Here is a 27626-nt window from a genome sequence, read left to right as displayed (position 1 = left end):
ATTTTATGATCTATATGTCAGTCATGCAGGTTTTATTTGACCTTGACCTCATTTTCACTGTTCATTGCTATGTTAACTTTTTGTGTTTTGGTCTGTTTTTCTTAAACTATTAGCAATGGGTCAACTATATTTGTTGTATGGAAGAATGGTTAGCTGTACATGCCTGCCTGGCATGGTTCATCTGACCTTGACCTCATTTTCATGGTTCATTGATCAATGTTTTATTTATTTGGTTAATGTTAAGTTTATGTGACAGTTGTAATAAAGCTTTATATTTCGGATATCAACATAATATCAATGATGAGTAAAGAAGGGGAGACATTTCAGCGTGTGCACTCTTGTTGATGAAATTGAAGTTCAAACCAACTTGAAGCTTAGTAAACATTTTCTCTGTGAAGTGATCTTTCTAATTTTAGTGGCAAATAAGAGTTTAGACCCTAATTTAATGGTTTATTAAACATAGAAAATGAGAATGCAAATGGGGCATCCATGTACTATGGACACATTCTTGTTTCTAAATATCTTGAAGAATAGAGTTTATCCATGCATTTATGATTGAATACTATGCCTCAATTAAGGTGGCTCGGGACTATTCAACTGCGCATAATTTCAAGCATGAATTACAAAAGTATTTGTCGTAAATTCGATGTAATTTTTTAAAATATTTTGATTAATTAGAAGTGTTAAATCATTGTAGTTATGTAATTAATAGAATATTTTCGTTATAATCTGTATTGGTTAAAGGGTCAAAATGACATTTCACCCATTTTCATCATTTTCCTGCCAAAATTTGGGTTTTAAGCCAAAATATTTTTTTTTCCTTATCGGTGACCTATGTTTTTTATTTGCTCATTCTTTGAAGCTATATTTCAGCTTTTTATACTACAGTTTTGGACTAAGTGTCATAGAATGTTTTTTTAGATATTCCGATAAAAATATGTCAACACCTCTATTTTCCCTATCATTTTATTGAAAAATGGTCCCTTTTTCATACCTGTAGTAAAAAAGTAAAATTTTGAGCTTAAATTGTCCGTGAACCCCTATTTTTTTTTAGACCAATTCGATTCACTTTCTGTAAACATGGTAAAGAATAAAATAACAAAAAATACGGCACTTCTGATAGAAACTTCGAATAGGCCAGAGCCACCTTATGCAGTAATTGTTGTTAAGATGTTGTCAGTAGAACACTTTAAAGTTTAATATATTAGCCAGTTGAGCAATACAAAATGGTTTGAACTTTGAGTTTTATTTTGTAGAAGCAAATTGTAAAGGGAAACATTTTTAAATAGCTCATTTAACCTTATTTGATAGTGTTTTCCTGTATAGTCTAGTTATTTGTTTATTTCTTTTAGTACCTAATTGTCATTTCCCATAATGCACCTGTATTATCAAGAGTTAAATGAGCACTCAACTAAAAAGCTGCACCAATTTTGGCAGAAGTTGCACTAATATCCTCACTTCCTTTTAATAAATTGCATGAGACCAATTTGTCATCAACACATCTTATAGAAATTACTGCTCATAGTGCTATTAAATCTAGTGTAGCAAGGTGGGATGCACAAAATTAGTATATAGGTAATTTTAAAGCCACATTAATTGTAAAGTGGTCTCGTTTAAGTAGCAATTATTTTGTTGAAATGAAATGATATGGAATAGAAAGTTCTACATTAAGTACTAAACATAAAACATGAAGTGTATAACTGCCACTTTGTGAATAAAATGACTCTCATTTTAGAGAATATTTCAAAATTCATTGATAAGATATTAGAATGAAAGGGTTGCTTATAACCTCATACTTAACCAACAAATGGAATTTATGTAGTATGTATTAAATATATTTTTCTACTTTTTTAGACAGAAAGTGTATCCTGAAGTTGCATTCTTAAATGTAAAAGACAGAAAAAGAATACTGGTATGTACATACATATTAGATAGAAATGAAAGTGAATTATACATATAATTGGTACAGGTGGTTGAGGATGTCAATAATCAAACACATATATTAAAAAACTTACTGATACACACATTCAATTTTTAACTTGCCTGAACTAAAAGAAGCCCATTCTTCAATGTAATTAAAATCAAATCCTTGAATTGTTCCTGTTCTGATATGTCAAGGATTTGATTTTAATTAGATTGCCTCTTGTTCAAAAAGCAAACAATATATATCTTGCAATCACTGACTTTTTTTTCTTTTTGTAAAGATTAATTTATGTAGAGTTTATGGTAATAACAAAATTCAAAAGGTTTTATTTCATGTGTAAAAACATTGATGCTGATTTGGCAATACTCGGAAAGGATTTTATTGAGATATATGCAGCATTCTTTTTGAGGTCAAACTGTGCTCCACCCGTAGCAAAATACTTTTTAATATAATTGAAAATCTTTACTACTGTAAACCAACTTATTTTCGCAATCTTCTGATTTTCTTTAAGGAATGAAAAGTATTACATATTTGGGACGATTAATATTCACGTTATTTTTCTACTCACAAAAGTCGCAAAAATAAATCAATCGTGAAAATAAGTTGTTAACAGTATTTCATGTGGACCCAAATCTACATCTACATTAAATACTCCAATGAAAATCCACATGAACTTACCCTTTTTTGAATGATCAGTAAATTTTCTCTCATATTTTATGACATGCTATGTATAAAGATGGAACATCATACATTGTATATACATTTGAAATCAAAAACAAATTTATTTCTGTAAGGTGGCACCCAACACCTTAACTAAAATTAATTTAGCTTGTTTAAATTTCATACAATTTTGACAAAGTATTGACTATGACTTTTCGACAAAAATATAAGAATTTAGAAACATTTGAACCAACCAATTTATCTGAAAAATTACACTGGTTACATAGCAGTTTGACAAACACTTATTTTGATCATTTGGATGCCGAATATTCCCTTTACAACACAACGTAATTAAAACGTTTAGCTGATTTTACAGAGTTATCTCCCTGTAGTGTTAGGTACCCCCTTAAAGCAAAGTTTTAAGGAACTGTAAGTCAGAGCTCTATATGAATAGTCATACTTGAACACTTCGTTAAGCTGATACAAATTAACTGTTTTAGATAACAGGTGGTGCTGGTTTTGTTGGTTCCCACCTGGTTGACAGACTAATGATGGAAGGACACGAAGTAACAGTTGTAGATAATTTCTTTACTGGTCGGAAAAGAAATGTGGAACATTGGATTGGTCATGAAAACTTTGAGTTACTCAATCATGATGTAATTAATCCTTTATTTATAGAAGGTTTGTTTCACTTTTATGCATTGCACTTTAATGTTCTTATATTTAGAAACTATAAACAGTCACATGTTTTAAATCTTATTACAATGCTTATAAAATTGTAGAAACAGTATTCATAATGACATTCTTAACAAAAAGATGAATATGTTTTATATACTTGAAAAGTAAGTTTTACTATTAAATATGTGTACAAAAGATAATCCTTTATTTGATCAAAATCTTCAATAATGTACTGCGATTGGATTATTGTCTTCTGAACTCTTGTATATATATTCCAACGCAGATTTTCTATATGTAGTGAACTTCTGTTAAAAATCAGGCAAATACACATCACAATTTGAAAGGGAAAAAAGGTGATGAAAAAAAAATAAAACAAAAGTGAAACAGATATACTAGAATTAACCCATTCTGAAAGAAATTTGTAATTACACCAAACCATTCAGCAACTGTTATGAAGAAGTTTAATAAACTGACATAATATCATCTCACATTTTTCATGCATCTGAAGTTGTCATGGTCATCATTGGATAAGCTTAGACAATAAAACCTGAAGGTTAATTAACAGACAATGTTTTTGATAAAAATCACAGATTGAAATATTTGTTATTGATCATAATACATCAGGATTGGGAAGAAATGTCCAACACACAGTGAGTATTGTTTCTCAAACGATCCCTAAGAAATGTCCAACACACAGTGAGTATTGTTTCTCCAACGATCCCTAAGAAATGTCCAACACACAGTGAGTATTGTTTCTCAAAGGATCCCTAAGAAATGTCCAACACACAGTGAGTATTGTTTCTAAAGGATCCCTAAGAAATGTCCAACACACAGTGAGTATTGTTTCTCCAACGATCCCTAAGAAATGTCCAACACACAGTGAGTATTGTTTCTCAAACGATCCCTAAGAAATGTCCAACACACAGTGAGTATTGTTTCTAAAGGATCCCTAAGAAATGTCCAACACACAGTGAGTATTGTTTTCGAAAGGATCCCTAAGAAATGTCCAACACACAGTGAGTATTGTTTCTCAAAGGATCCCTAAGAAATGTCCAACACACAGTGAGTATTGTTTCTAAAGGATCCCTAAGAAATGTCCAACACACAGTGAGTATTGTTTCTCCAACGATCCCTAAGAAATGTCCAACACACAGTGAGTATTGTTTCTAAAGGATCCCTAAGAAATGTTCAACACACAGTGAGTATTGTTTCGAAAGGATCCCTAAGAAATGTCCAACACACAGTGAGTATTGTTTCGAAAGGATCCCTAAGAAATGTCCAACACACAGTGAGTATTGTTTCGAAAGGATCCCTAAGAAATGTCCAACACACAGTGAGTATTGTTTCGAAAGGATCCCTAAGAAATGTCCAACACACAGTGAGTATTGTTTCGAAAGGATCCCTAAGAAATGTCCAACACACAGTGAGTATTGTTTCGAAAGGATCCCTAAGAAATGAATAAATGGAAGATCTCAGATGAACTATTATGTATTCTTTACTATTTAATTGAACATATTTTTTATACATTGCAGTTGATCAGGTTTACCACTTAGCATCACCAGCCTCTCCACCTAATTATATGTATAATCCAGTCAAAACTATCAAGACAAATACCATTGGCACAAATAATATGTTAGGTGAGTTGTCATTGGTTTCTTCATTTAAGGTAGCACAATACAAAGATTTTTTCACTCCCAATCAGACAACTTTAAACTTACCTCATTTATAAAATTTAAAGAAAGATGAGTGGAATTACATCAGTTTAAAAATGTCTGATTGGGGATGAAAAATCTTTGTATTGTGCTACCTTAAATATAATTCATGTTTCAGTTAACATTGAATCAATGATTAAAAACTATCTCAATAAATGACAGAATTTTTATGAAAAACATGAAATAATATACAGCATTAATAAAACCAATTACATCGCATGTATGTTTCATTATGTCACATTATTTGATTGGCTAACAGTAATCTTGTGTCTTTCTGAAATTAACATTCATTACACAATGAAATGTAACACAAGGTCCCACAATAAAGTGCACAGGTAAATTAAAGAAAATTTTGAAATCGTGTTTTCATGATCAAAGCTTTTAAAATGTAATTATAAGTTGAATGATTCTTGCTTCTGAGCTTCATACAAAATGTACTTTGGTCAACACTTTTACACCCCATAAATTACAAAAAGAAGCATCCAATCCTTATATAAAAGGCATATGGTGTAAACAAAATATATGTAAAACACATTTTGGCTAAATATTTTATAAACAGTAATATAGTATCATAGAACATAATAAGTGTAGTTAGATTATTTATTTTTTACTTATACGTTACTGAGAGGTCTTTTACAAAAGCACTATACAGTAAAATTCTGCTTGCTCTATTTTAAAAATATCATCCTGTTAATGCTCAATTTAGTTAAAGATCAATTAAGACAGTAATTATTTTCAATTTTAGGCCTGACAAAACGTGTGAGAGGTAGACTGTTGTTAGCCTCTACTTCTGAAGTTTATGGAGGTAAGTGTGGTGAAATTTACACATAAGTGGTCAGAGCATATAAGTTGACCTTGAGTCTGTAATTCTTATCTTTCCAAGAACAGAAGACATCAGCTCTTTCTAGTCTTTGTTTCTACACAACTCAAGAAATGGGAAAATAGCTTTCTAATACATTTTATTTTTATGCAGTTAAGCTGCATTATGCGAGCACCCTAGATTTGTGTTCTTCCCAATAAATGCTGAAATACTTGCCATTGTTATTATCTAGCTCGCTACTATGTTATATATAACTAATTGAACACTTTTTTAATACTTTTTATTCTGGATTACAAAAAATATGATCAGAAAAACCTTAAATGATCGTCGATTTATCCAAAAGTTTTAAAGTTACACATAGGAAGTAGTGCTTATTAAGAACCCTTGTGTAGTTCATTATGACTTGTACTTTCGGCCAAGATGTCAAAGAACAATTGTATGAAATATTTAATCGCCGAAAATCTCTTAAGACAAGTAGTTTAGATTTCCCAAATGGTAAAAGTCGTAGGAATATTGTTTGTCATCAATACGTAGTACAACTACGTCAGTAGTCTATTATATAATAAGTTCAACTGTTCATGCTGTTGGCGGCAATTTCAAATTAGAAAAAGAAATGTTCGTATCTTTTCAATTTGGAGGCAGGTGTGCAAATTAGCAGTGGTCCGAGATCCGCGACCTTCCACTTTTGCAAGCGGAATTTCGCCTAGGATAGTTGGTTTCTAGCTACGCCCGACGTAGTCACCTTCCACTTGAAAGAAAATAAGAGTTAACTTGGCAAACCATTACCTTTTCACCATGTTCACCAAAGTCTCCAATTAAACGAGCTAAAAACTTATTTTTATCATTATTATTCATGACAGCGATGTTCGTTTTGTTCAATCGCTAGCTTTATACAGAAAATAGCCGACAAATATTGTATAAATTCGAGTAAAATCGTATCTGATTGACAAAAACAACATTGTAAAAACATAAAAATGGCGGCCGTGAAGACAAAATTTTACAATATCGGATCCGATCCCGGAAGCGGATAAGGGTAATTCCGGGTTTGGCGATCAATTACGCAGGTGAAAAAAATACATCTATGCATGGTAAATGAATATAAACACTAGAATTGTAAATCAAAAGATATATATAAAAGAAAGAAAAAGCAAAAAAATATTTTATGCAGAAACTCAAAATTCTTTTTGACAAATTTTAATTTAAAAATCCAATACAACGTGACAGCTGGGAACAGTATATCTAACAATATACATGTTCATGGTCACAGTCTAAATTTTCTTTATCAGTGATAAATGATGATAATGCATGTGAGATGCTTTTAAAGTGTAAACATAGTACTGCAATTTCAAAGGATTATTTTTTTTATCTCAGTTTTGAAGGGTCAATTAAAGTAGCTGAAAGTTTCTTTATTTTAACAAATAATGCAACTATAGTATATATACCTGAATGTAAGTAAATCATATGATATATAGGTGGCATCCTTTGGGCCACTCCACCCCCTCCTGTTTAATAACTTGGAAACGGTCGAGCTCCCACCCCTAAACCACATGAGGAGCAGATCCAGGATTTTAGGTTAGGAGGGGTGCTAACTTAAATTTTCTCCGAGCAGAGCGAGGCTAAAAAAATATTGAGGTAAAATTATCGGAATATTCTTTAAGCTGAGAACAACCCATGCTTTGCAAATTTATGGGGGGTGCACGCCCCCCCCCCCCCCCCCCCCCCCCCCCCGACTGAATCTGCCCCTGCATATATTCAAGTATAGGACAATATAATGAAATATAGGGGGAGTCCATAGAGTTACCCCACCCTCCTGTTTGAGAACTTGGAAACGGTCGAGATCCACACCCTTTAACCATATATATTCATGTTTGTGACAATATGAAAAATCAAATGAAACATAGGAAGAGTCGCTGGGGGTCACCCCAACCCTCCTGTTTTAGAATTTAAAAATGGTCGAGATCCCCAACCTTAAACCATATATATTCATGTATGGGACAATATAACAAATCAGATTAAATATAGAGGGAGTCCCTTGGGTCACCCCACCCCTCCTGTTTGAGAATTTGAAACCCGTTGAGATCCCCAACCCTTAACCATATATATTCATGTACGGGACAATATAACAGTTCAAATGAAAGATAGGGGGCGTCCCTGGGGTCACTGTACACCCTCCTGTTTGAGAACTTGGAAATGGTCAAGATCCTCACCCCTAAACCATATATACTCATGTATGGGACAATATAACAAATCAAATGAAATATAGGGGAAGTCCCTGTGGTCACCCCAACCCTCCTGTTTAAGAACTTGGAAACGGTCAAGATCCCCACCCCGAAACAATATATATTCATGTATGGGCCAATATAACTAATTAAATGAAATATAGGGGGAGTCCCTGGGGTCACCCTACCCCTCCTGTTTGAGAACTTAGAAACCAATGAGATCCCCCCCCCTAAACCATATATATTCATGTATGGGACAATATAACAAATAAAATGAAATGTAGGGGAAGTCCCTAGGGTCACCCTACCCCCAGTAGCGGATCCAGAAATTTTCATAAGTGGGGGCCCACTGACCATCCTAAGAGGGGACCCGCTCCAGTCACGCTTCAGTGATTCCCTATATAAGCAACTAATTTTTTTTCCCAAAAGGGGGGGGGGGCACCCCCCTAAATCCTCTGCCTACCCCTACATGTTTGAGAACTTGGTTTTTGGTTAACTGCCTTCAGCGCTTACAGCGCTTTGATTAAGGTAGAATAATGTTTGCCTGTTTTACCTCTATAATTTTGCCTGTTTGACTTCTATAATTTGCCTGTTTGACTTCTATAATTTGCATTTGAATGAAAATACACTTGTCAGAATGCCTAATAACATATGTAGTTGTGCAGTTTTGATGTGATAGTTTTGTACAGTGACTTTTCCTTTTTAATTTTCACAGGAGGGAGATATGTTTTTGTGTCAAAAACAAATTGACCATTGATAGTACAGGAAATTCTATTTTCATTTAATTTTTGCTCATTTTCAGATCCAGAGATTCATCCACAGAATGAGGATTATTGGGGCCATGTTAATCCTATAGGACCAAGAGCATGTTATGATGAGGGTAAAAGAGTAGCAGAAACAATGTGTTATGCTTATCATAGACAGGTGACCATTTATGTTAAATCAAAACCATATTGGATTTAGCTTCTTTGTACTGGTGATTTGTGAAAAAAGAAAGGGCAAATTTTGGAATTTATTATTTTAATTGATTACAGGGAAATACTTTGAATTCAGAATTTTTTTCTGATGCTTTTATTATTTGTCTTGATATTTGAAACAGGACAGGTTTTGGAAAATTAGGGAATTCAGATAGTATTATTTCTAAAATATAAAATGCCAAATACACAAATCTAAGGCATGAAATATTGACCTAACACAGCTTGCCATGCAGAATTTGACTATTAGAAAATATTATATCATGATTACCTGTATTACTTTTTGTGAATTTCATAATAAACATTATATTTTTCAGGATGGTACAGAAATCAGAGTAGCTAGAATATTTAATACGTTTGGTCCCAGAATGCATCTTAATGATGGCCGTGTTGTCAGTAACTTTATACTACAGTCTTTACAAGATAAACCTATAACTGTAAGTTTCTTAATCAGGTTTAACTAATTTTATTTTGGGAATGGTTATTACCCTCCCTATGGATTCTAACATCAAAACAATGAATAGGAAAACATGTCAGTTTTTTTTATGCCCCACCTACGATAGTAGAGGGGCATTATGTTTTCTGGGCTGTGCGTCCTTCCGTCTGTCCGTCCGTCTGTTTGTCGTCCCATTTCAGGTTAAAGTTTTTGGTCAAGGTAGTTTTTGAAGAAGCTAAAGTCCAATCAACTTGAAACTTAGTACACATGTTTCTTATGATATGATCTTTCTTATTTTAAAACAAGATTAATCTTTTGACCCCATTTTCATGGTCCACTAAACATAGAAGTTAAAAGTGTGAGTTTCAGGTTAAAGTTTTTGTTCAAGGTAGTTTTCAATGAAGTTAAAGTCCAATCAGCTTGAAACTTAGTACACATGTTCCCTCTGGTTGATCAATTTACTTTTAAGGCCAAATTAGATTTTTTACCCAATTTCACGGTCCATTGAACATGGAAAATGATAATGCAAGTGGGGCATCCGTGTTCTTTGGACACATTCTTGTTGATACTGAACTGTGTCAGACTGCTATGAATTTCTATTGTAGATATAGGGTGATGACAAGTTATTTCTGATAATGAACTGATTGCTATGATTTTCTATTGTAAATATATAGCGAGTTATTTCTATTATATGATTTTCTATTGTAAATATATAGCGAGTTATTTCTATTATATGATTTTCTATTGTAAATATATAGCGAGTTATTTCTATTATATGATTTTCTATTGTAAATATATAGCGAGTTATTTCTATTATATGATTTTCTATTGTAAATATATAGCGAGTTATTTCTAATATTGATCTTTGTCAGATTGCTATGATTTCTAATGTAGATACATAACAAGGGCATGTTATATCTGATATTGAACTGTGTCAGATTGCTATGATTTTCTATTATAGATATACGGTGAGGGCAAACAGACCAGGTCGTTTCAATATGTATCAGATTTAGTGGATGGTTTAATCAGATTGATGAATAGTAACTATTCCATGCCAGTTAATATTGGTAATCCAGACGAGTACACCATTGGAGACTTTGCTAAAATTATTAAAGGTTTAGTGGGTATGTAAAATTATTAAAAGTTTAGTTGGTATGTAATATTATTAAAAGTTAAGTTGGTATGTAAATAATGTTCTTTTACTTTAGTTTTAATATATTTATGAAGCATTGCTATGACATATGACATGAGTCAGAAAGATCATTTATCTGTCCTTTTTATTGGCGCCGAGGATGTTAGGACAAGATATAGTGATCATCAGTATCTTCAACATTCAGGTTCAGTCTGGGGTTTTAACTATAACATGGGTTGTCCACAGCAAAAGTAGGTCTAGTAACTGCTTGTTCCTTTCCAAAGTCCTTGTTGTTCCTTTCCAAAGTCCTTGGTTAGAAAACTTTGACACTTTTGTCAAAGTTTTCTGGGCTTGTAGGAAAGGGACGGATATTCTATTTGGTCTGCAGCTTGACAATGTTGAGTTGAAGTGGTGCTGCTACTTCCTGTTAAACGTATAGTTTCAAATTTTACAATCTCATTGTATAGGAAAAATATTAGTCAAACTTTTCCTTACTTTAACATATGGAGGCAAATGATTTTACCTCAATCAATTGCATGCAACCATGCAGGTCCTGAGGCAGTATTGGTCTTTATCAAACATTCACAAAATTTCATTAATCTTGGACAGAAGTATCCACATGATAAAGTTAAAGAATCTGAATGAGAAGGTAGAATATTTATTTCAGTTTTTTATATGTATTTTATTTATAAATGAAAATACCCTGTAGGTCTTCCAGTTAGTGTCTGAATACATTTGATAGTTTGAGTTTTAAAAACTTCAGTAACCTTTGAAACCTTCATTGAATTTCCTAAAAAAAAAAAAAATAAAGGTTAAATTAAAGCCAATTTGTGTCAGAATAAGGTTCCCTGAAGGAAATGTTATTCAAGTAAGCCTCATCTTAAAAAATTACCAAAGAAATTGGTTCAGAAAGGTAAAAAATATATTAAAAAGATGAAAATTGCTTTTTCTTTTATATATTAACTAATTCTCTTGGAATATTTTCAGGTGGAAATAGTAAAATTGTTAAAAAGCCTCCTATGACTGATGATCCCAGGAAAAGGAAGCCAGATATTACTAGAGCTAAAAATATTCTGGGCTGGTCACCTAAAGTAAGTTATATATTATCATATCTCCATCATTTATTTGTAACTTATTCAACCTTTAGAAATTCCCTACACAGGCTTTTTTACATAATACAAACAGTTCATTTGACCTAATAAATTTAAGGAATATACTTGTTTCTCTGTTTTTTTATTTTTATCCACTGGGGCAAGTATAGATTCAGACCTGCCAACTTTTGAAAATCTCCATGGGGGATTTAGTGCGCGACCAGATTTTTAAGGGACAATTTTTGCGGCATTTCTGTGTGCACTGTTTTTTACTCTTAAAATAGTCTCATGTCTCTTCTTTTTTCTTTTGGTATACTGATGATGATCTTATAAGCCTTGATTTCTTTTATTTGCATGATTCTTGTACTTATTTTAAAATTGACAAAATAACTTAAGAATAGAGAAAAATAGCATTAAAAAATAAAGGATACTTAGTGAAAACCCCCCTTTTCCCCCTCCAAAAACCTTCTTATCTTTGGACCATGCCTCAAAAAACCTAAACCTATATGTCTTAAGTTAGAAGGATAAATACAGATTTTGATTAAGTCTATCAGTATTAATGAGAAAATGGATAAAAGTTGAGTTATCTTTCTTTGTGTTCGGAGGTGCTCTTACCGGCGGAGGTTTATTCACAGTAGAAGAATACAAAATGGCGTCGATTTTAAATCAACAGACACTTGTCTGATTTTAAAAATTAAATAGATTTCAAGATAAGCGATGTTTTTTTAAGAGTTCATTACAGTTCTCATCTTTAAGTTAATTACGATTTCGTTATGGGACTATGGTAAACGTTGCAAATTGTGCTCGTATGATAAATTGATTAAAAATGAAAGGCCAACTGACCGACTTTCTGTTAACAAATAATAATATTAATTAATTTTGAGGATTGTTATGACCCATCAGGTAATCCGATTACTTGCAACAACAAATTATGACACCTGTTGTGTATTGTTAACTTGTCATAATATGTCCCCAGGTAAAATTATAGATTATTAATAGAAAAACTTCTCGGAAACCAAATATTTTTTTCTGGTATATTTTGTGAAAATCGGGATTTTGACTTGTTTTAGAATCCCGATATCGGGATTCGGGTTGAGGGATGAAAATCGGGATGATACCGCGAAAATCGGGATAGTTGGCAGGTCTGTAGATTTGTCAATTCAATTGTCTAGATCAGATAAATATTATTAATGAGGTTATTTTGTTAATAATGTTTCTTCAAGTGCATATTCTAGTAGTATTCTCCTCTTTTAGCATAATGGTAATGTGATGCAATTTTACTTGGAATATGATGGTATCAAAAGGTTTTCTTCACTTAATCTTATATGGCTAATAAAAATTATTAAGAAAATAAATCTGTAATTTAAGCATTGTCATCTTTATTCATATTGTTGATGTTGGCATTTAGGTAGTTTTTGATGAAAGTGAAGGAAACAATATTTTTTGTTTATCAATATAAAGATAAAAGGATGTTGTATTATTGTTGACTGAGACAATTCTCTACAAGAGACCAAATGACGTACAAGTAAAGATGTCACACAGAACAAATGTTGAAATTATAAAATAATCACAACACATAATACTTTCTCATGACATTTTAGGTTAAAAAAATACTTTTTTTTTTTTTTTTTTTAATTTGTCCAAAGTTTGGTGAGGTGCAAGTCAGATCCATTTAAAAGGATGTATTCTGAATCGTTCCACCAGTCTAAAAGCTGAAAAGCACGGAAACAGTATTTCCCATGTCAACTTTACCATGATAGGGCTGATTTGGTCATGATATCTAGATAAGACAAGACAATTTATTACAACTTAAGCACACTAAGATGTATTTAATACCACTATTATTACTAGTAATATAATATATCCCACAATCTTCTTTTAGGAATATAAATACATTTATTTATTTTCCAGGTTCAATTAGAAGTTGGATTAAACAGGACAATAGAATATTTTAAAAATGAATTAAGAAGAACAACATTAGATGGAAGACATTTTACAAAGTTACCAGGTGGTGCATAGATATTGTATGTAAGGTCAAATGTGGGATAATTTCATTCATATTGTTCATTTCATCATCCATAAAAAAGTACTTTATACTATTGTTTTTACCTCCCTACTACATAAATGATGGATATGTCCTTCCCTTGCTGATAAATTAAATGGCATCTGAAGAATTTTACTTTTCCATATTTAACTAACAGATAGACTAAAAATGTATATATTGTCCAAAACTTGATCAGAAACCTCTTCATATACAGCAAAATTTTCATTATTTTCTTTTATTAATTTTCTGTAATACTGATAACTGCCCTGTTTGGTAATCACAATTGCCCTTTTACACTGACAGAAGCAGTTTCAGGCAAGACACAGGGTTCCTTGGTAAACAATTAGGGATATAAAGAAGGGTACTGTTAATGTGCATTCCAAATGTAAAGGGTAAATAATGGACTCAGTTATAATGGTGTGTTCTTTTCAACTTTGTTCATTTTTTAAGCATTTGATAGTGAAAATCTTTAATTAGGAATCTGCTATGTCTATTGGAGCCAATTTATAATTTTATAGAAGTAAACAGTAACCAATGTTTGGAAGTATAGTAATATTTGCACATAATTTGGGCTATTCCAAAATGTATTGTTTGCTCTTGACCCCCAATTATTTTAATTAGAAATGTGATGCTTTAGTGGAAAATTGTTTCAAATATCTTATAACAATAAATTCTAGAAAAGCCCTTTATATATTTTGAATATCTATGTTATCATGTATAAGAAATTCTTTGAAGTATATACTGTGAATCAGAAAAAAGCCAATGTAACCTCTGATGTTTAAATTCTTTGTGTGAAATTTTAAATTTTTTAATTTGTTTTATCAATGAGATATTTGTATTATGTTTAAATATTAGTGGCATTTTGTCTATAGTGAAGTTAATTTATTTTACGGATGATGTATCAGTAGTGTAAATAAATGTTTGGCAATTTTAAATCATAGAGATGTTGTCTCTATCCTGATGTATTGTACAATGATTGACAAACATGCAATCTTTTATCTCTTAAATTGATGTAATGATAATTCTTGCCCATATACACATGATATACGGGTCATTTTGCCATACATATTATTACATTAGGGTTTTGGTCAAGTTTTACTATTGCAGTAATGACTTTTTATGTCTCTGATATATCATTAAATGTGCATGACCTCTTTTCTGTAGTATACAACACATATTTGGTACATTTGAGTGAATATAATCAGCATATCACCTCTGAGTAAAATGAGTTAAATGCTGTATTTAGATCCATTTATGGGTAAAGCAATATTGCATATCATTGATCTTTAACTGCACAATCTCTGTATATAGTATATTGCCGTTCCACTACATTCAGATCGCTATGACCCATATATATTTACTCATGAGTTAATCAATCAAGTTTTGTGTTCAGATTTGTAGCTAGCTCAGAATTCCACAATGATACATAACTTAATTTTTCACAACCCCATTCATCATGTACGTATAGAAAAACTGATTTCTAAAACATCAAAGTGACCCATGTTTTTAATATTCTGGAATCACTGGAGTTTATGTGGTATAGAAAGGATGTTTAGGACATTTCAACACTGCCGTAAAATACAGCATTATTCTGCATCAATTTGTAGGTTAGCATTACCTAAATTAAAAGAAAGTAATAAGGCATTTAGAACAGTTATGGTTTATATATATACAGTATAGAGTTTTATTAACTAACTAGAAAAAACACCAACATAATTCTTTATCCATTAATGATTTCAGTCAAAAAATACAAATTCTAATATGCAGTACGGTTGTAGGTTAGTGTTGATAGATTGATAAAATCATGTTCAAAAATTAAAAAATATACATATTTAAGATATGAATAACTTGTTGATTTCAGCAAACTTATTTATATCTTTAACTTTTATTAACCAAATGATTTGTTGGGTGTAAGTTAACACACTTTAAACCAAAGGATTTGTTGAGTATTATTAACACACTTTAAAGTTTAAACCAAAGGATATGTTCAGTATAAGTTAAAACACTTTAAACAAATATTAATTTCAGATCTCATTAAAGCACAACTGTGATATGAGTACTAACCTTAAGTATGCATAGATAATATTTAGCTATGTTTAGATGATTTGTTTGTAATTCTTCCTAGTCAAGAAAAAAGGAAATTGAAAACCATTTTTTTCATTACATCATATTTAATACCATTAGATCATACTTTATGAATTTATTAATGTGGTTTTATTTTATTGAAAATGTTATAGCATGTTGGGAATTGACAATGTTTTCTTCTATTTTATATGCCCATTTAGTGTCACACAACTTTCTTTTTTTTCCTTTTCTTAATATCATATTTCAGAGTAAAAATTTATTACTTTTCTAGGGCCTCACTTATTTAAATTTTTGTGCCCTAGCAAAATGTAAGGCTTTTTTGAAAAACATTATGGTCTTCAGTATTAACACTTGCTATTATGGGATTTTTATATGTTTGTGTGTATGAAATGTATTTGTCTTGCTTTAAGAATTTGTGCCATTTCTTGTTATATATAAAAATATATTACAGTGACTTGACTGTTAGTGTTGCTATCCACCAATTGCAACTCATTCAACATTTTGACCAAATTGCAATTTGTTTTATAAAATCAAATTGTTCAACTGGTCAGAATATTGAACAAATTGTTCAGTCAAAATGTGAAAGTGCAAGGTGATAAAATAAAATATACTTACAATCCTATAAGACTTTAACTCCACTTTATTGATGGTATTACTAAATCAGTCTATCAATCTGTATAGTTATATTATAGCCATTACCATACTAAAGGTGAACTGTTTTATTTTTAATTGCTATAAAAATGTCCAAACTAAGCTTTTATATAGTTTTTCTTTCGAAAAGTATTCTATATTCATAAGAATCACACATTATGTGAATAAAAACATTTCATATTCAGTAAAATATTTGTGAAATTGCAATATGTTTGTAGGAAGGGGAGATAATCTTTTTTGGTTTCAAAAAATCTTTATTCAAAAGAATAGTATTTTAGGTTATCTCCACAAGGAAACTTATCAATAGCATATTGTTATTTCACACATATTTTACTGAATATATGATGTATTATTTTAAATGATATATGATTCTTATAAACATAAAATCCTTTTTATTTTTAATTGCTATAAAAATGTCCAAACTAAGCTTTTATATAGTTTTTCTTTTGAAAAGGATTTTATATTTGTAAGAATCATATATCATTTAAAATAATACATCATATATTCAGTAAAATATGTGTGAAATAACAATATGCTATTGATAAGTTTCCTTGTGGAGATAACCTAAAATACTATTCTTTTGAATAAAGATTTTTTGAAACCAAAAAAGATTATCTCCCCTTCCTACAAACATATTGCAATTTCACAAATATTTTACTGAATATGAAATGTTTTTATTCACATAATGTGTGATTCTTATGAATATAGAATACTTTTCGAAAGAAAAACTATATAAAAGCTTAGTTTGGACATTTTTATAGCAATTAAAAATAAAACAGTTCACCTTTAGTATGGTAATGGCTATAATATAACTATACAGATTGATAGACTGATTTAGTAATACCATCAATAAAGTGGAGTTAAAGTCTTATAGGATTGTAAGTATATTTTATTTTATCACCTTGCACTTTCACATTTTGACTGAACAATTTGTTCAATATTCTGACCAGTTGAACAATTTGATTTTATAAAACAAATTGCAATTTGGTCAAAATTTTGAATGAGTTGCAATTGGTGGATAGCAACACTAACAGTCAAGTCACTGTAAAAATGATGTTGGCACAAGTGTCAATTGCCATAAACTAGTCATGTCTGTGTATTGACACTACTCTAATTAGACAATGTCAATTTAAGAGATTTGTAAGTCACACATTACTTCAGACTACAAAATGTTGATAATGAGATGAACCAACCAATTTTCTTTCTTATTTTTACCCTATTTGTAAAAATCAATATAACAGTTACCTGTGTTATTGCAGGACTATCTTTATACTTAATAATAATAGAGATGAGGAGTACTCAATATTTAGACAGCAACATAATAGAATAGACAATTCATGCAGTGGTCAACAATGGGTCTTTAACAATAGACAAGGGTCAACATCTAAATTTTCAGTCTTGCCAAGTTTTGAAAAAACATATGAAAACTACATAACATCTACCGTCAATATGAATAGGACAAAAAAAACTATGATCAAAATTTGACAGAAAAAATATAAACAACAAGAAGTTGCTTAAAAAGAAAATTTCGAACTCAAGGTTAATTGGAATATGGAGAAGTCCATGAAAACTGACAAAATCAAAGTTGCCTATCAACAAAGTGAATGCAAAACAACTGTCATATTCCTGACTTGGTACAATATCCTTTCCAAACAAAGGGTGAGTTAAACCTGGTTTGGTGGCTAGCTTAACCTCCCACTTGTATTACAGCTGTTTAAAGTTCTGTTATATTGACAAAATTAAATGAGCAACCCAAACAGACCACATCTCTTTATTTTTATACTACAGTATATTGTACACCAATTTTTGTTGTTGCTGATATTTTGGGTTTCAATAAGCAAAACATGTTATTGCTAGTTCAATTTTAAGAAAACTTCTAAACAGAAAATCTCTAACAGCTTACATTGAAATAAGAGAACATTTTAAAAGTGCTACTTCATACCATATGTAATCTTTTATTAAGTAATTTAATATTTTATATGCAAAATCTGCAGCAGTTTACATTAAATAACTATGTAATTTTACACCATGAGCATATTGTTCAACAATTTTTTATATAAGATTTTTTTTTGGGAGGGAGGTATAGTTTCATAGTTAAACATGTCATCTCTTAGATTTTGAGAAGTTTGTCAATGATTCTTCTTCAGTTTATGTTTGATTAGAACACAGATGTAAAAAAAATTATGCATTTGTACGATCAAAAGATTTGTATGAATATGACAAAATCTGTTTAAAGGTTGCCAAGTACTGACTAAGTCTAATGGTTGGGGAAAGTAGACGTTTTGTCAATAACAAATACTAGTATGTTTAAGAATTTTCATATTATAAGCATTTAATGATATTGTTATTTTTTTCTGTGTATTATTTAGTGGTTGATATGCATTCCAATTACAATCTGTTTGTGTTTCTATTTTTTTTTTTACATTATTAAATTAATTTGTGACTAATTTACTGTATTGTAATAAAAATGCATATTTTTAAATGTCTTATTTTTCTTTATTTTCTATTGAAATAACCTTACTTGATGTCTGTTTATAATAATCCCAAAAATATACAATGACCCTGTCATCCGATAGGCAAATTTCTACCAATAAAAAAACAATTTTCAGATGAATTGATTGATTGATGTTTAACAACACTTTCAGTATTGTTGGCTATCTTGTGGTAGTAAGTTTTTAATGGTAGAGTAAGGTGGAGTGTCTGGAGAGAACCACAGACCGTTGCAAGACAACTTAAAATCATAATCAATAAAGATTGGACTCCAACACACCTGGCACATGAAGGATTGAACTCACAACCTCAGTGTTCACAGGCTAGTGGTACAGTTGTTTTATACTTTTAAAAGACTGTGCAGCCCCCATAAATAAATAGAAAGAAGCTCATGCATTTCAAATATCAATACATGGATGATAGAAGGGCAACATTTGAATAACTTGTGACAAATTATAATAGAGGCCAGCTTATTTCTATTTTCATATATAGATGCAGATGTTATATACAGATATAGGTTACCTGTTGAAGTATACTTTAATCAATAATTTGAGTAGCAATATAAAGTTATTATATAAATTCAAATATGTTTTACAGAGTTGTCATTCTTTGATTACCTAGCCTACATATTTGACCATATAGTCTTGAAACTTGCTGAGAGTACAATATATTTTTTTCAATTGGCCCAACTTTAAAATTAAATTAGAAGATATCACAATTTGCTGGATTTAAGGTAACTTTTTCAAGATACAGAGTTATTATAGGATTAAACACAGTTTTTCTAGAGGTTATTGATGTGTAAACTGGGGCGATTAACTCACAAACTGAATAAAAGTCTGAAGGACTTTTATGTTAAGTTTGTGAGTAAGAGACCCAGTTTACACATCAATAACCTCTAGAAAAACTGTTTAATCCTTATAATTCTTAAGTAGAATATTAAGTTTATTAATTAACTTGTTTTGTGTAATGGCTTCTGTAATTAACAGCAAATGCACAAATTGACAGGTCGTAAATAAGAAGATTGGCCGCCATATTGAATTTCTAAAATCCATAAATGTTCGATAAATGCATCAGAATCTAAAATGAAATAGCACCTACCTCAGAAACTTCATTTTAATGAGATATTTTCCGAATTTGAAACGTACAAGTAACGAATTAATCTTTCCTTTGAAAGTTTTCATTCATATAACGTTGTGTTTTGCCATGAAGTAAATTCGCTAAATCATGCATGAAATTTCTCGGAATTTTATTTAAATTTGAATTTTATACATTTTTGCAGCTTAAATGTATTATTTCTTTTTTGTTATATATGCATTATAATTGAAACAATTGTTGTGTATTTGATTTTTAATAACAATATGCTGAAAATCGCCGGTTTCCTGCATGCATGTGTATCGCACATAAATAAGTTATGAAAGTAGTTTCGGAAACATGGTTTATCGAAGTGTAAACCAAGAGAAAAATTCTAATTGACCAATCCAATTCAAGTATTTATAGATGTGCAAATCATATAAGAATTATTTTCATGCATCATGGTACTTACACATATAATTTGAAAAAAAAATGACAAGGGTGAGTTTGATTTTTATATCCAATTTCATTGTTTGATTTTTATGCCTATTTTATTTGACAATACAAGTGTCAATGATGAATATCTAAATGTGTTGCAGATTGAGTGAAAAGACACGCTTTATTTTAAACGGATTTATGACTGCTTTAATACTAGAACTAGTGATAGAGGTACAAAATTTTATTTCTAAAATATAACATTTAAGATTCATAAAACAACAGGTCGAATGTATAAAAAGTTTTTTTTATTCTTACTCAACTTTTCTTGGTCTTGTGGTCACATCTATTTATAGTAAGATCATTATTAGATTTGATGTTACTATGTCTAGTTTGAGGTCATACTAACTAAAAATAAAGCTCAGAAAAGTGGTTCCCGTTGCTAGGTTAACTAGTATTTGAATTGCAACCTTATTTGGATATAAAATTATGGACACATATAATTAGAGGAAGATCCAAATGATTTTAAGGTAACTATGTTTAAGGTCAAGGTCAAAGAACTGCAAAAATCGGATTAAAAAGTAAAATCACGAAAATACTGAACTCCGAGGAAAATTCAAAACCGAAAGTCCCAAATCAAATGGCAAGATCAAAAGTTCAAACACATCAAACGAATGGATAACAACAGTCATATTTGGTACAGACATTTTCTTATGTACAAAACAGAGGTGTGAACATGGTTGGGGTCATGGTTTTATAGCGCTAAACCACTCACTCGTACGACCTGTAGTCGCATCAGGCAAATTCCATTTTTTATTGACAACGATGTGTGCATAAAATAAACAGACATAATGGGTAAAAAAAACAAAAACAAATATTTAACAAAGAATCACAAAAAGTAAAATTGAGAATGGAAATGGGGAATGTGCCAAAGAGACAACAACCCGACCACAGAGCAGACAATAGCAGAAGGTCGCCAACAGGTCTTCAATGCAACGAAAAATTCCCGCACCCGGAGGTGTCCTTCAGCTGGCCCCTAAACAAATATATACTAGTTAAGTGATAATGAACGCCATACTAAACTCCAAATTGTACACAAGAAACTAAAATTAAAATAATACAAGACTAACAAAGGCCAGAGGCTCCTGACTTGGGACAGGCGCAAAATTGCGGCGGGGTTAAACATGTTTATGAGATCTCAACCCTCCCCCTATAACTCTAGCCAATGTAGAAAAGTAAACGCAATACAATACGCACATTAAAATTCAGTTCAAGAGAAGTCCGAGTCCGATGTCAAAAGATGTAACAAAAGAAATAAACAAAATGACAATAATACATAAATAACAACAGACTACTAGCAGTTAACTGACATGCCAGCTCCTGACCTCAATTAAACTGATTGAAAGATTATGTCTTCATCATATGAATATCAGGCACAATCCCTACCGTTAGGGGTTTAGTATCATACTATCATAAAATATATCAGAAGAAAATAACCCGTGTCATGCCAATAACTGTTTTTTTTTTAAATAAATGTGTTTAGTTCCGATGCAAAGACCCTATAAGTGAATCAATATTAGAGCCAAAATATGCAATCTTTAATGATAGTTATCATAGGTCCTGACAACAGTATCGTAACTATATCCCTTCTTAATAAGTCTGTTTAAAGGTTTTGTAAGCTTTTGAGGTGAATACTGACATTTTTGTGCTTTGTAAAGAATATTTCCATAAAAGATTGGAAGTGAAATACCTGAACGTATAAGATGTCTGCATGTTGAGTTATATTTACGATTTTTTTCCTTATACCGGTGATGAAATTTAGTAAATGTTTTGACCAGTTTGTGATATCGAAAACCCTGGTGTAATGATTTTTCAGTAAAACATAAATTTCTCTCGCTAAAATCTAATATGTTGTTACATACACGAGCGAATCGTACAAGTTGAGATATATAAACATCCTAAGATGGTGACAAGGGAACGTCAACATCTAAAAATGGATAATTAACGATAGGAAATGAAATCATCTCTTTTATCATAAATTTTTGTATTAAGCTTCCCGTTAATAATATAGATAAAAATATCAAGATCGAGGAAAGGGCAGTGGTCATTGTTAGTATTAGCTTTATTTAAAGTAAGTTCAACAGGATAAATTTCTTTAGTATACATACTGAAGTCGTCATTATTGAGAGCCATTAAATCATCCAAATATCTAAAAGTATTGTTAAATTTTTGTATCAAATGTTGTTTCGATGGGTCTTTGCTAATTTTAGTCATAAATTGTAACTCATAACAATACAAAAACAGGTCCGCAATAAGTGGTACACAGTTATTCCCCATTGGAATTCCAATAACGATATATGGAATCTCCAAAGCGAACAAAATTATTATCAAGTAAAAATTCAAGCGCATATATAGTATCAAAGCATGTCCAACTGACATAGTTCTTTTGTTTATTGCTACAAAAAAATGACCTAAAAGAGTTTGAACATATGTACTCGCATTCTGACTTTTTAAATTCCCAGTTAATAAGGGATGTGAATTTTTTCTTAATAAGAATATGAGACAAAGTGGTATAAAGGGTAGAAAAATCAAAACTTTGAATAGATTCAAAATCACCAATATATGCATGTATTTCAACGAGTTTTTGACACTCCAAAAGTAATTAATTCCACTATTTTCAAAGGCCTTATTTGATTTAATTTATTATCAGGTATTTTATTGTACCAAGTGTACTAGTAAGTAAAACAGACAATTCAGTAGTGGAATAAGAATATCAATGTACTATATGAAAATAAGGAGACGTGGTATGGTATGTCTTAGGAATGTGAGATATTATTCTAACTACAATCATAACAGCGAGACCATTAGACCCTGTTATTAAATGGACATATTGGGAAGTCAAAATCAAATGTCGAGAGAATGTGATGGTTTCTTTGTGGACGTTCGTATTTTGAACGTGAATTTCACGTGATCTTTACCAAAGAGAAAATTGGCATTTTTCATAATTTCTATTAATTTTGAAAATTTATATGTATAGGTTAGATACAAGAAATACTTGTTCATATTTTTTGAAGATTTAAATCCCAACATACAGTACATCTAAATTCACGTGAAATTAGATGTATGTGAATCACATGTGAAATCTGATTATTCAATTTCCACGTGAATCTAACGTGCAACTCACGCGAATTTAAGATGGATTTTCCTGTGTATAAAAGGCCCCGACATGAAAAAAGGAAACAATTCAATTGACAAAAGTAACAGCCTCATTTATCACTGAAGAGACATGTATTGTCGAAATGCGCATCTGGTGCAAGAAAATTGGTACCGTTTGTTTTATTGTAACGAAGCAATTTACGATGATGTGGTTTTATGAATTAGGTTTTACAGTTTTTTCATGTGTTGTGCTGTTTCAGATAAGGAAAGGAATTAGCAGTCACGAACATAATTCATTGACAATCATACCACATCTCTTCATTGAATTAACAATGACGCAAAAATCACAATCTGCTGCCCATGACAGTGGCATGTATTCCAGTGATTGTGATTGGTCGCTTTGTGTTCAGATTTGTTTTTTAACAAACTTATTTTGTAGACGAAACAAATACAGAATAGTAATCCTGGTATCTGTGATGAGTTTGTTCATGAATTATGCAATATTTCTTACACAAAAAGGTTGCAATTATCTCAGGCTAAGTTTTAATGAGAGGATGATCATGGCTGTTCTTTTTATGCGTGTATGCTTTGTGTTCTTATGCTCTCAATCATATGCTTTCATCCCGACCATTTCCGATTAAGATTATTCCATATTGGGAAAAAACGGGTATCGTGCGTTTCCCTTTGTTACCATATAGTCAGTACCGCTGCTGATCGATGGACTTTCAATCCCGTAGGTACCATCCACCGAGAAGACAGTACTTAATAAATATATGATTTATATATTACGCAAAAGTGGATTTAATTGCATTAATCAGCGGACTGTTTGGGCTGCTTTATTTCCTTGTGCATTGTATCTTTAAAAAATAATCAATCTTCTATTTTTATTTCCTTTATTTTGTACGGCTATTATCTTTTTTTTTTGAATACCAATGATGAATAAATTACTCTTATAGACCACATTAATTCCTTTTACATACACCTGCCGACTTTGATTTCGCTATACTTTGCCAAAATGCTAAGGGTCCTTAATTTTATGTATTTTCATTTCCCTTGTTGTTTGTTATACACATCCCTTGTTTCATTTGTTGTCTACACATTGATATAAATAACATTACCAGATATGTGCATGTTTTCCAGGTGCTTAGTAACTTTATAACAACCAACGCAATTCAATGATATAATCATTAATACTTTTGAATCTATTTTAAAAGTATAATCCTGTTTACCTTATCTGCGAAAACTAAAAATATAATTATGTTAAGACGACAGTTACACCTGCTCAATTCAGATACATACATGTAATAATGATTATTACCGCAGGTAATTTCATGCACATCAAAGTGAAGGATGTGTGCAGTTTAAATTCATACAGCTGCAAATTGATTGCATAATTTTATATTGAAGCACATTATTTTCACTTTAAGAGACATTTCTCAAAAAGATGCTATACCAACATAAATAAAGGCAACAGTAGTATACCGCTGTTCAAAACTCATAAATCCATGGACAAAAAACAAAATCGGGGTAACAAACTAAAACCAAGGGAAACGCATTAAATATAAGAGGAGAACAACGACATAACACTCAAATGTAACACACATAGACAAAATCCCACGAGAATAACAAATATAACATATATATATAGCATCAAAACCAAATACATGAATTAGGGATAGACAAGTACAGTGACACGTCTTATCGCAATGTGAATTTACACTCCTCTTTGAAGCAAATTCTAATTCGACCAAATTGTTGTTAAAGCCTTGTCTTATCGGGTATATAGTTATATAAATGACAAGCTATAAAAAATATATTTTTTGGCTTTTGATGGTTTGCATTAAACATAAGAAATTGAAGCACTTAATATACGTATATTAACGAACGTAAATATGAATGATAATGTTGTACACAACCGATTTATCAGTATACAGTCTTGTAATTATCTGAAAGAAAAAAAATATTTAATAGGTGTTTTGTTCTTTTGTTATTCCGAATTCAAGGGGTTTGTGCTTATCATACTATCTTCTTTATTCATGACATCAATTTATAATGAAAGATAAAATAAAAATTTAAGTCATTATTAAACCTATTATTAATAGGACTACTTATATTAGTTCCATAAAAAAATTCTATTTACCAACAACAGTTACCATATCAGTTGCATCTGTTAAAAAACCTAATCACCAGGGTCCTCTTACGACCAGATAACATCATAAACATTGAGAAACTTAGAGGTTTTTAGTCGAAAGTCGAAGTGGACGTTAATCAATCAACAATCAAACAATCATTCGAAGGATTGAAATATTGAATTTCACAACCTATCAACTAGAATAAATTCGGGTTAAAAAAAAACAAATAGTTTAGAACTATGCCATAAAATTGCATCGGCACCAACAGATTGAACAAATGCTGGACACTTTATTTCTGAATGGATCCAAGCTGTAACGGGAACATATTCCACAACTGCAATGTATCATACGCATGCGATTTGATTATAAGTAAAATTTTACTAGCATTATTCATATAGTGAACAATTTATTCAGAAATATCGTGACGAACAGGGTCGATCAATTGTGGAATGCAAAACATTCTAGACATTTACCCTAAAATCTTTAAAATCAAACTTTACAATTTTGACGTATAGTCTTCCATTTTAAATTGGGAATCGTATATAAAATGGAAAATTTTACCAATTATATTTATCTATTATATTTATGTGTTATGGAAAGAAAAATTAATCACCGCCGTCATTTATTAGATTTAATTTTGGTCAACGTATTCTGTACGATAATTTACGTTTGAAGTTGGATTCATAACAAACTGGACATATATATATTATAGGTAACTGCTATTAATAAGTATTGCAATATGCATTGTGTTTAAATGCAATATCAGTATTTAGTTCTATTAAAATCTTTAATCAATCCTAATTCTATCGTACTTTTGAGATATAGTTTTTCATTTGTGACGTAATTTTTCTGCTGTTTCAGAAATTTCATAAATTCAAATGTGACGTAATTTTTAATGCCTTTTCACCATCGTATGTGACGTCATTTTCATAATTTACTGCATTGAGGCCTGGACTGAGTCGGGTGTGTCTATTCTGTGTTGGTCTTTGCATTATGTATTCGTGTTTGTTTTCTTTAATGAGTTAATACTTCAGTTTCATTATGTATATCTGTTATATTCATGTGATAATTAATTTTGCAATAGCATTAATTGTTCTAAATAATAAGGATGTTCTTATCCCAAGCATAAAAACATAGCCGTATTTGACACAACCTTTTTCAACTTTTGATCTTCAGTGCTGTACAACTTTGTACTTTTTTTTCGCTTTCGATCTTTTATATCTGGGCGTCACTGGTGAGTCTTGTGTGGACGAGGCGCGTTTTTGACGTATTGAATTTTAAACCTGATGCTTTTTGTTATTCATTAATCATGTGTTTCTTTGTCTAATACGTTCTCCTATTTATTTGTATTGTAGTCCTGTAATATATTATGTTGTCATTTCAATGTTATATCTAACATTGCCACAAAACCAGGTTCAACCCACCATTTTTTCCTTAAAAAATGTCCTGTACCAAGTCAGGAATATGGCCATTGTTATATTATTGTTCGTTTCTGTGAGTGTTACATTTTAACGTTGCGTCGTTTGTTTTCTCTTATTTTTGAGTGTAATTTCACATTGCGATAAGACGTGTCACGGTACTTGTCTATTCCAAAAACATGTATTTGGTTTTGATGTTATATTTGTTATTCTCGTGGGATTTTGTCTGATGCTTGGTCCGTTTCTGTGTGTGTTACATTTTAGTGTTGTGTCGTTGTTCTCCTCTTATATTTAATGCGTTTCCCTCGGTTTTAGTTTGTTACCCCGATTTAGTTTTTTGTCCATAGATTTATGAGTTTTGAACAGCGGTATACTACTGTTGCCTTTATTTACCAAGTCACTGATTAAAACAAGAAAATAAATTGATGGTGTCATCATAATACTAGACGTTTTGATGGACAACATCTTTGTTCAGTTTGGTGGATTGATATTTCAACA

General features: G+C 31.0%; 1 protein-coding gene across 2 annotated transcripts in view; it reads left to right on the top strand.

Annotated features, from left to right (window-relative positions):
- LOC139514641 (UDP-glucuronic acid decarboxylase 1-like) overlaps positions 1 to 14372 on the top strand; it is a 30972-nt gene extending 16600 nt beyond the window's left edge. For both annotated transcript variants that reach the window (XM_071304094.1, XM_071304093.1), the window contains 9 exons: positions 1855 to 1912; positions 3085 to 3265; positions 4795 to 4899; positions 5720 to 5779; positions 8816 to 8937; positions 9305 to 9424; positions 10385 to 10547; positions 11543 to 11646; positions 13558 to 14372. In XM_071304094.1, coding sequence (XP_071160195.1) covers positions 1855 to 1912; positions 3085 to 3265; positions 4795 to 4899; positions 5720 to 5779; positions 8816 to 8937; positions 9305 to 9424; positions 10385 to 10547; positions 11543 to 11646; positions 13558 to 13665 — 1021 coding nt within the window. In that variant the 3' untranslated portion in view covers positions 13666 to 14372. The remainder of the gene's footprint in view (positions 1 to 1854; positions 1913 to 3084; positions 3266 to 4794; positions 4900 to 5719; positions 5780 to 8815; positions 8938 to 9304; positions 9425 to 10384; positions 10548 to 11542; positions 11647 to 13557) is intronic.
- Positions 14373 to 27626: the final 13254 nt, after the last annotated feature.

The sequence above is a fragment of the Mytilus edulis genome, chromosome 3 (genome assembly GCF_963676685.1).
Source record: "Mytilus edulis chromosome 3, xbMytEdul2.2, whole genome shotgun sequence".
Classification (NCBI taxonomy): Eukaryota; Metazoa; Mollusca; class Bivalvia; order Mytilida; family Mytilidae; genus Mytilus; species Mytilus edulis.
The sequence above is the reverse complement of the archived record's forward strand: the minus strand, read 5'-3'. Positions and strand labels throughout refer to the sequence as shown.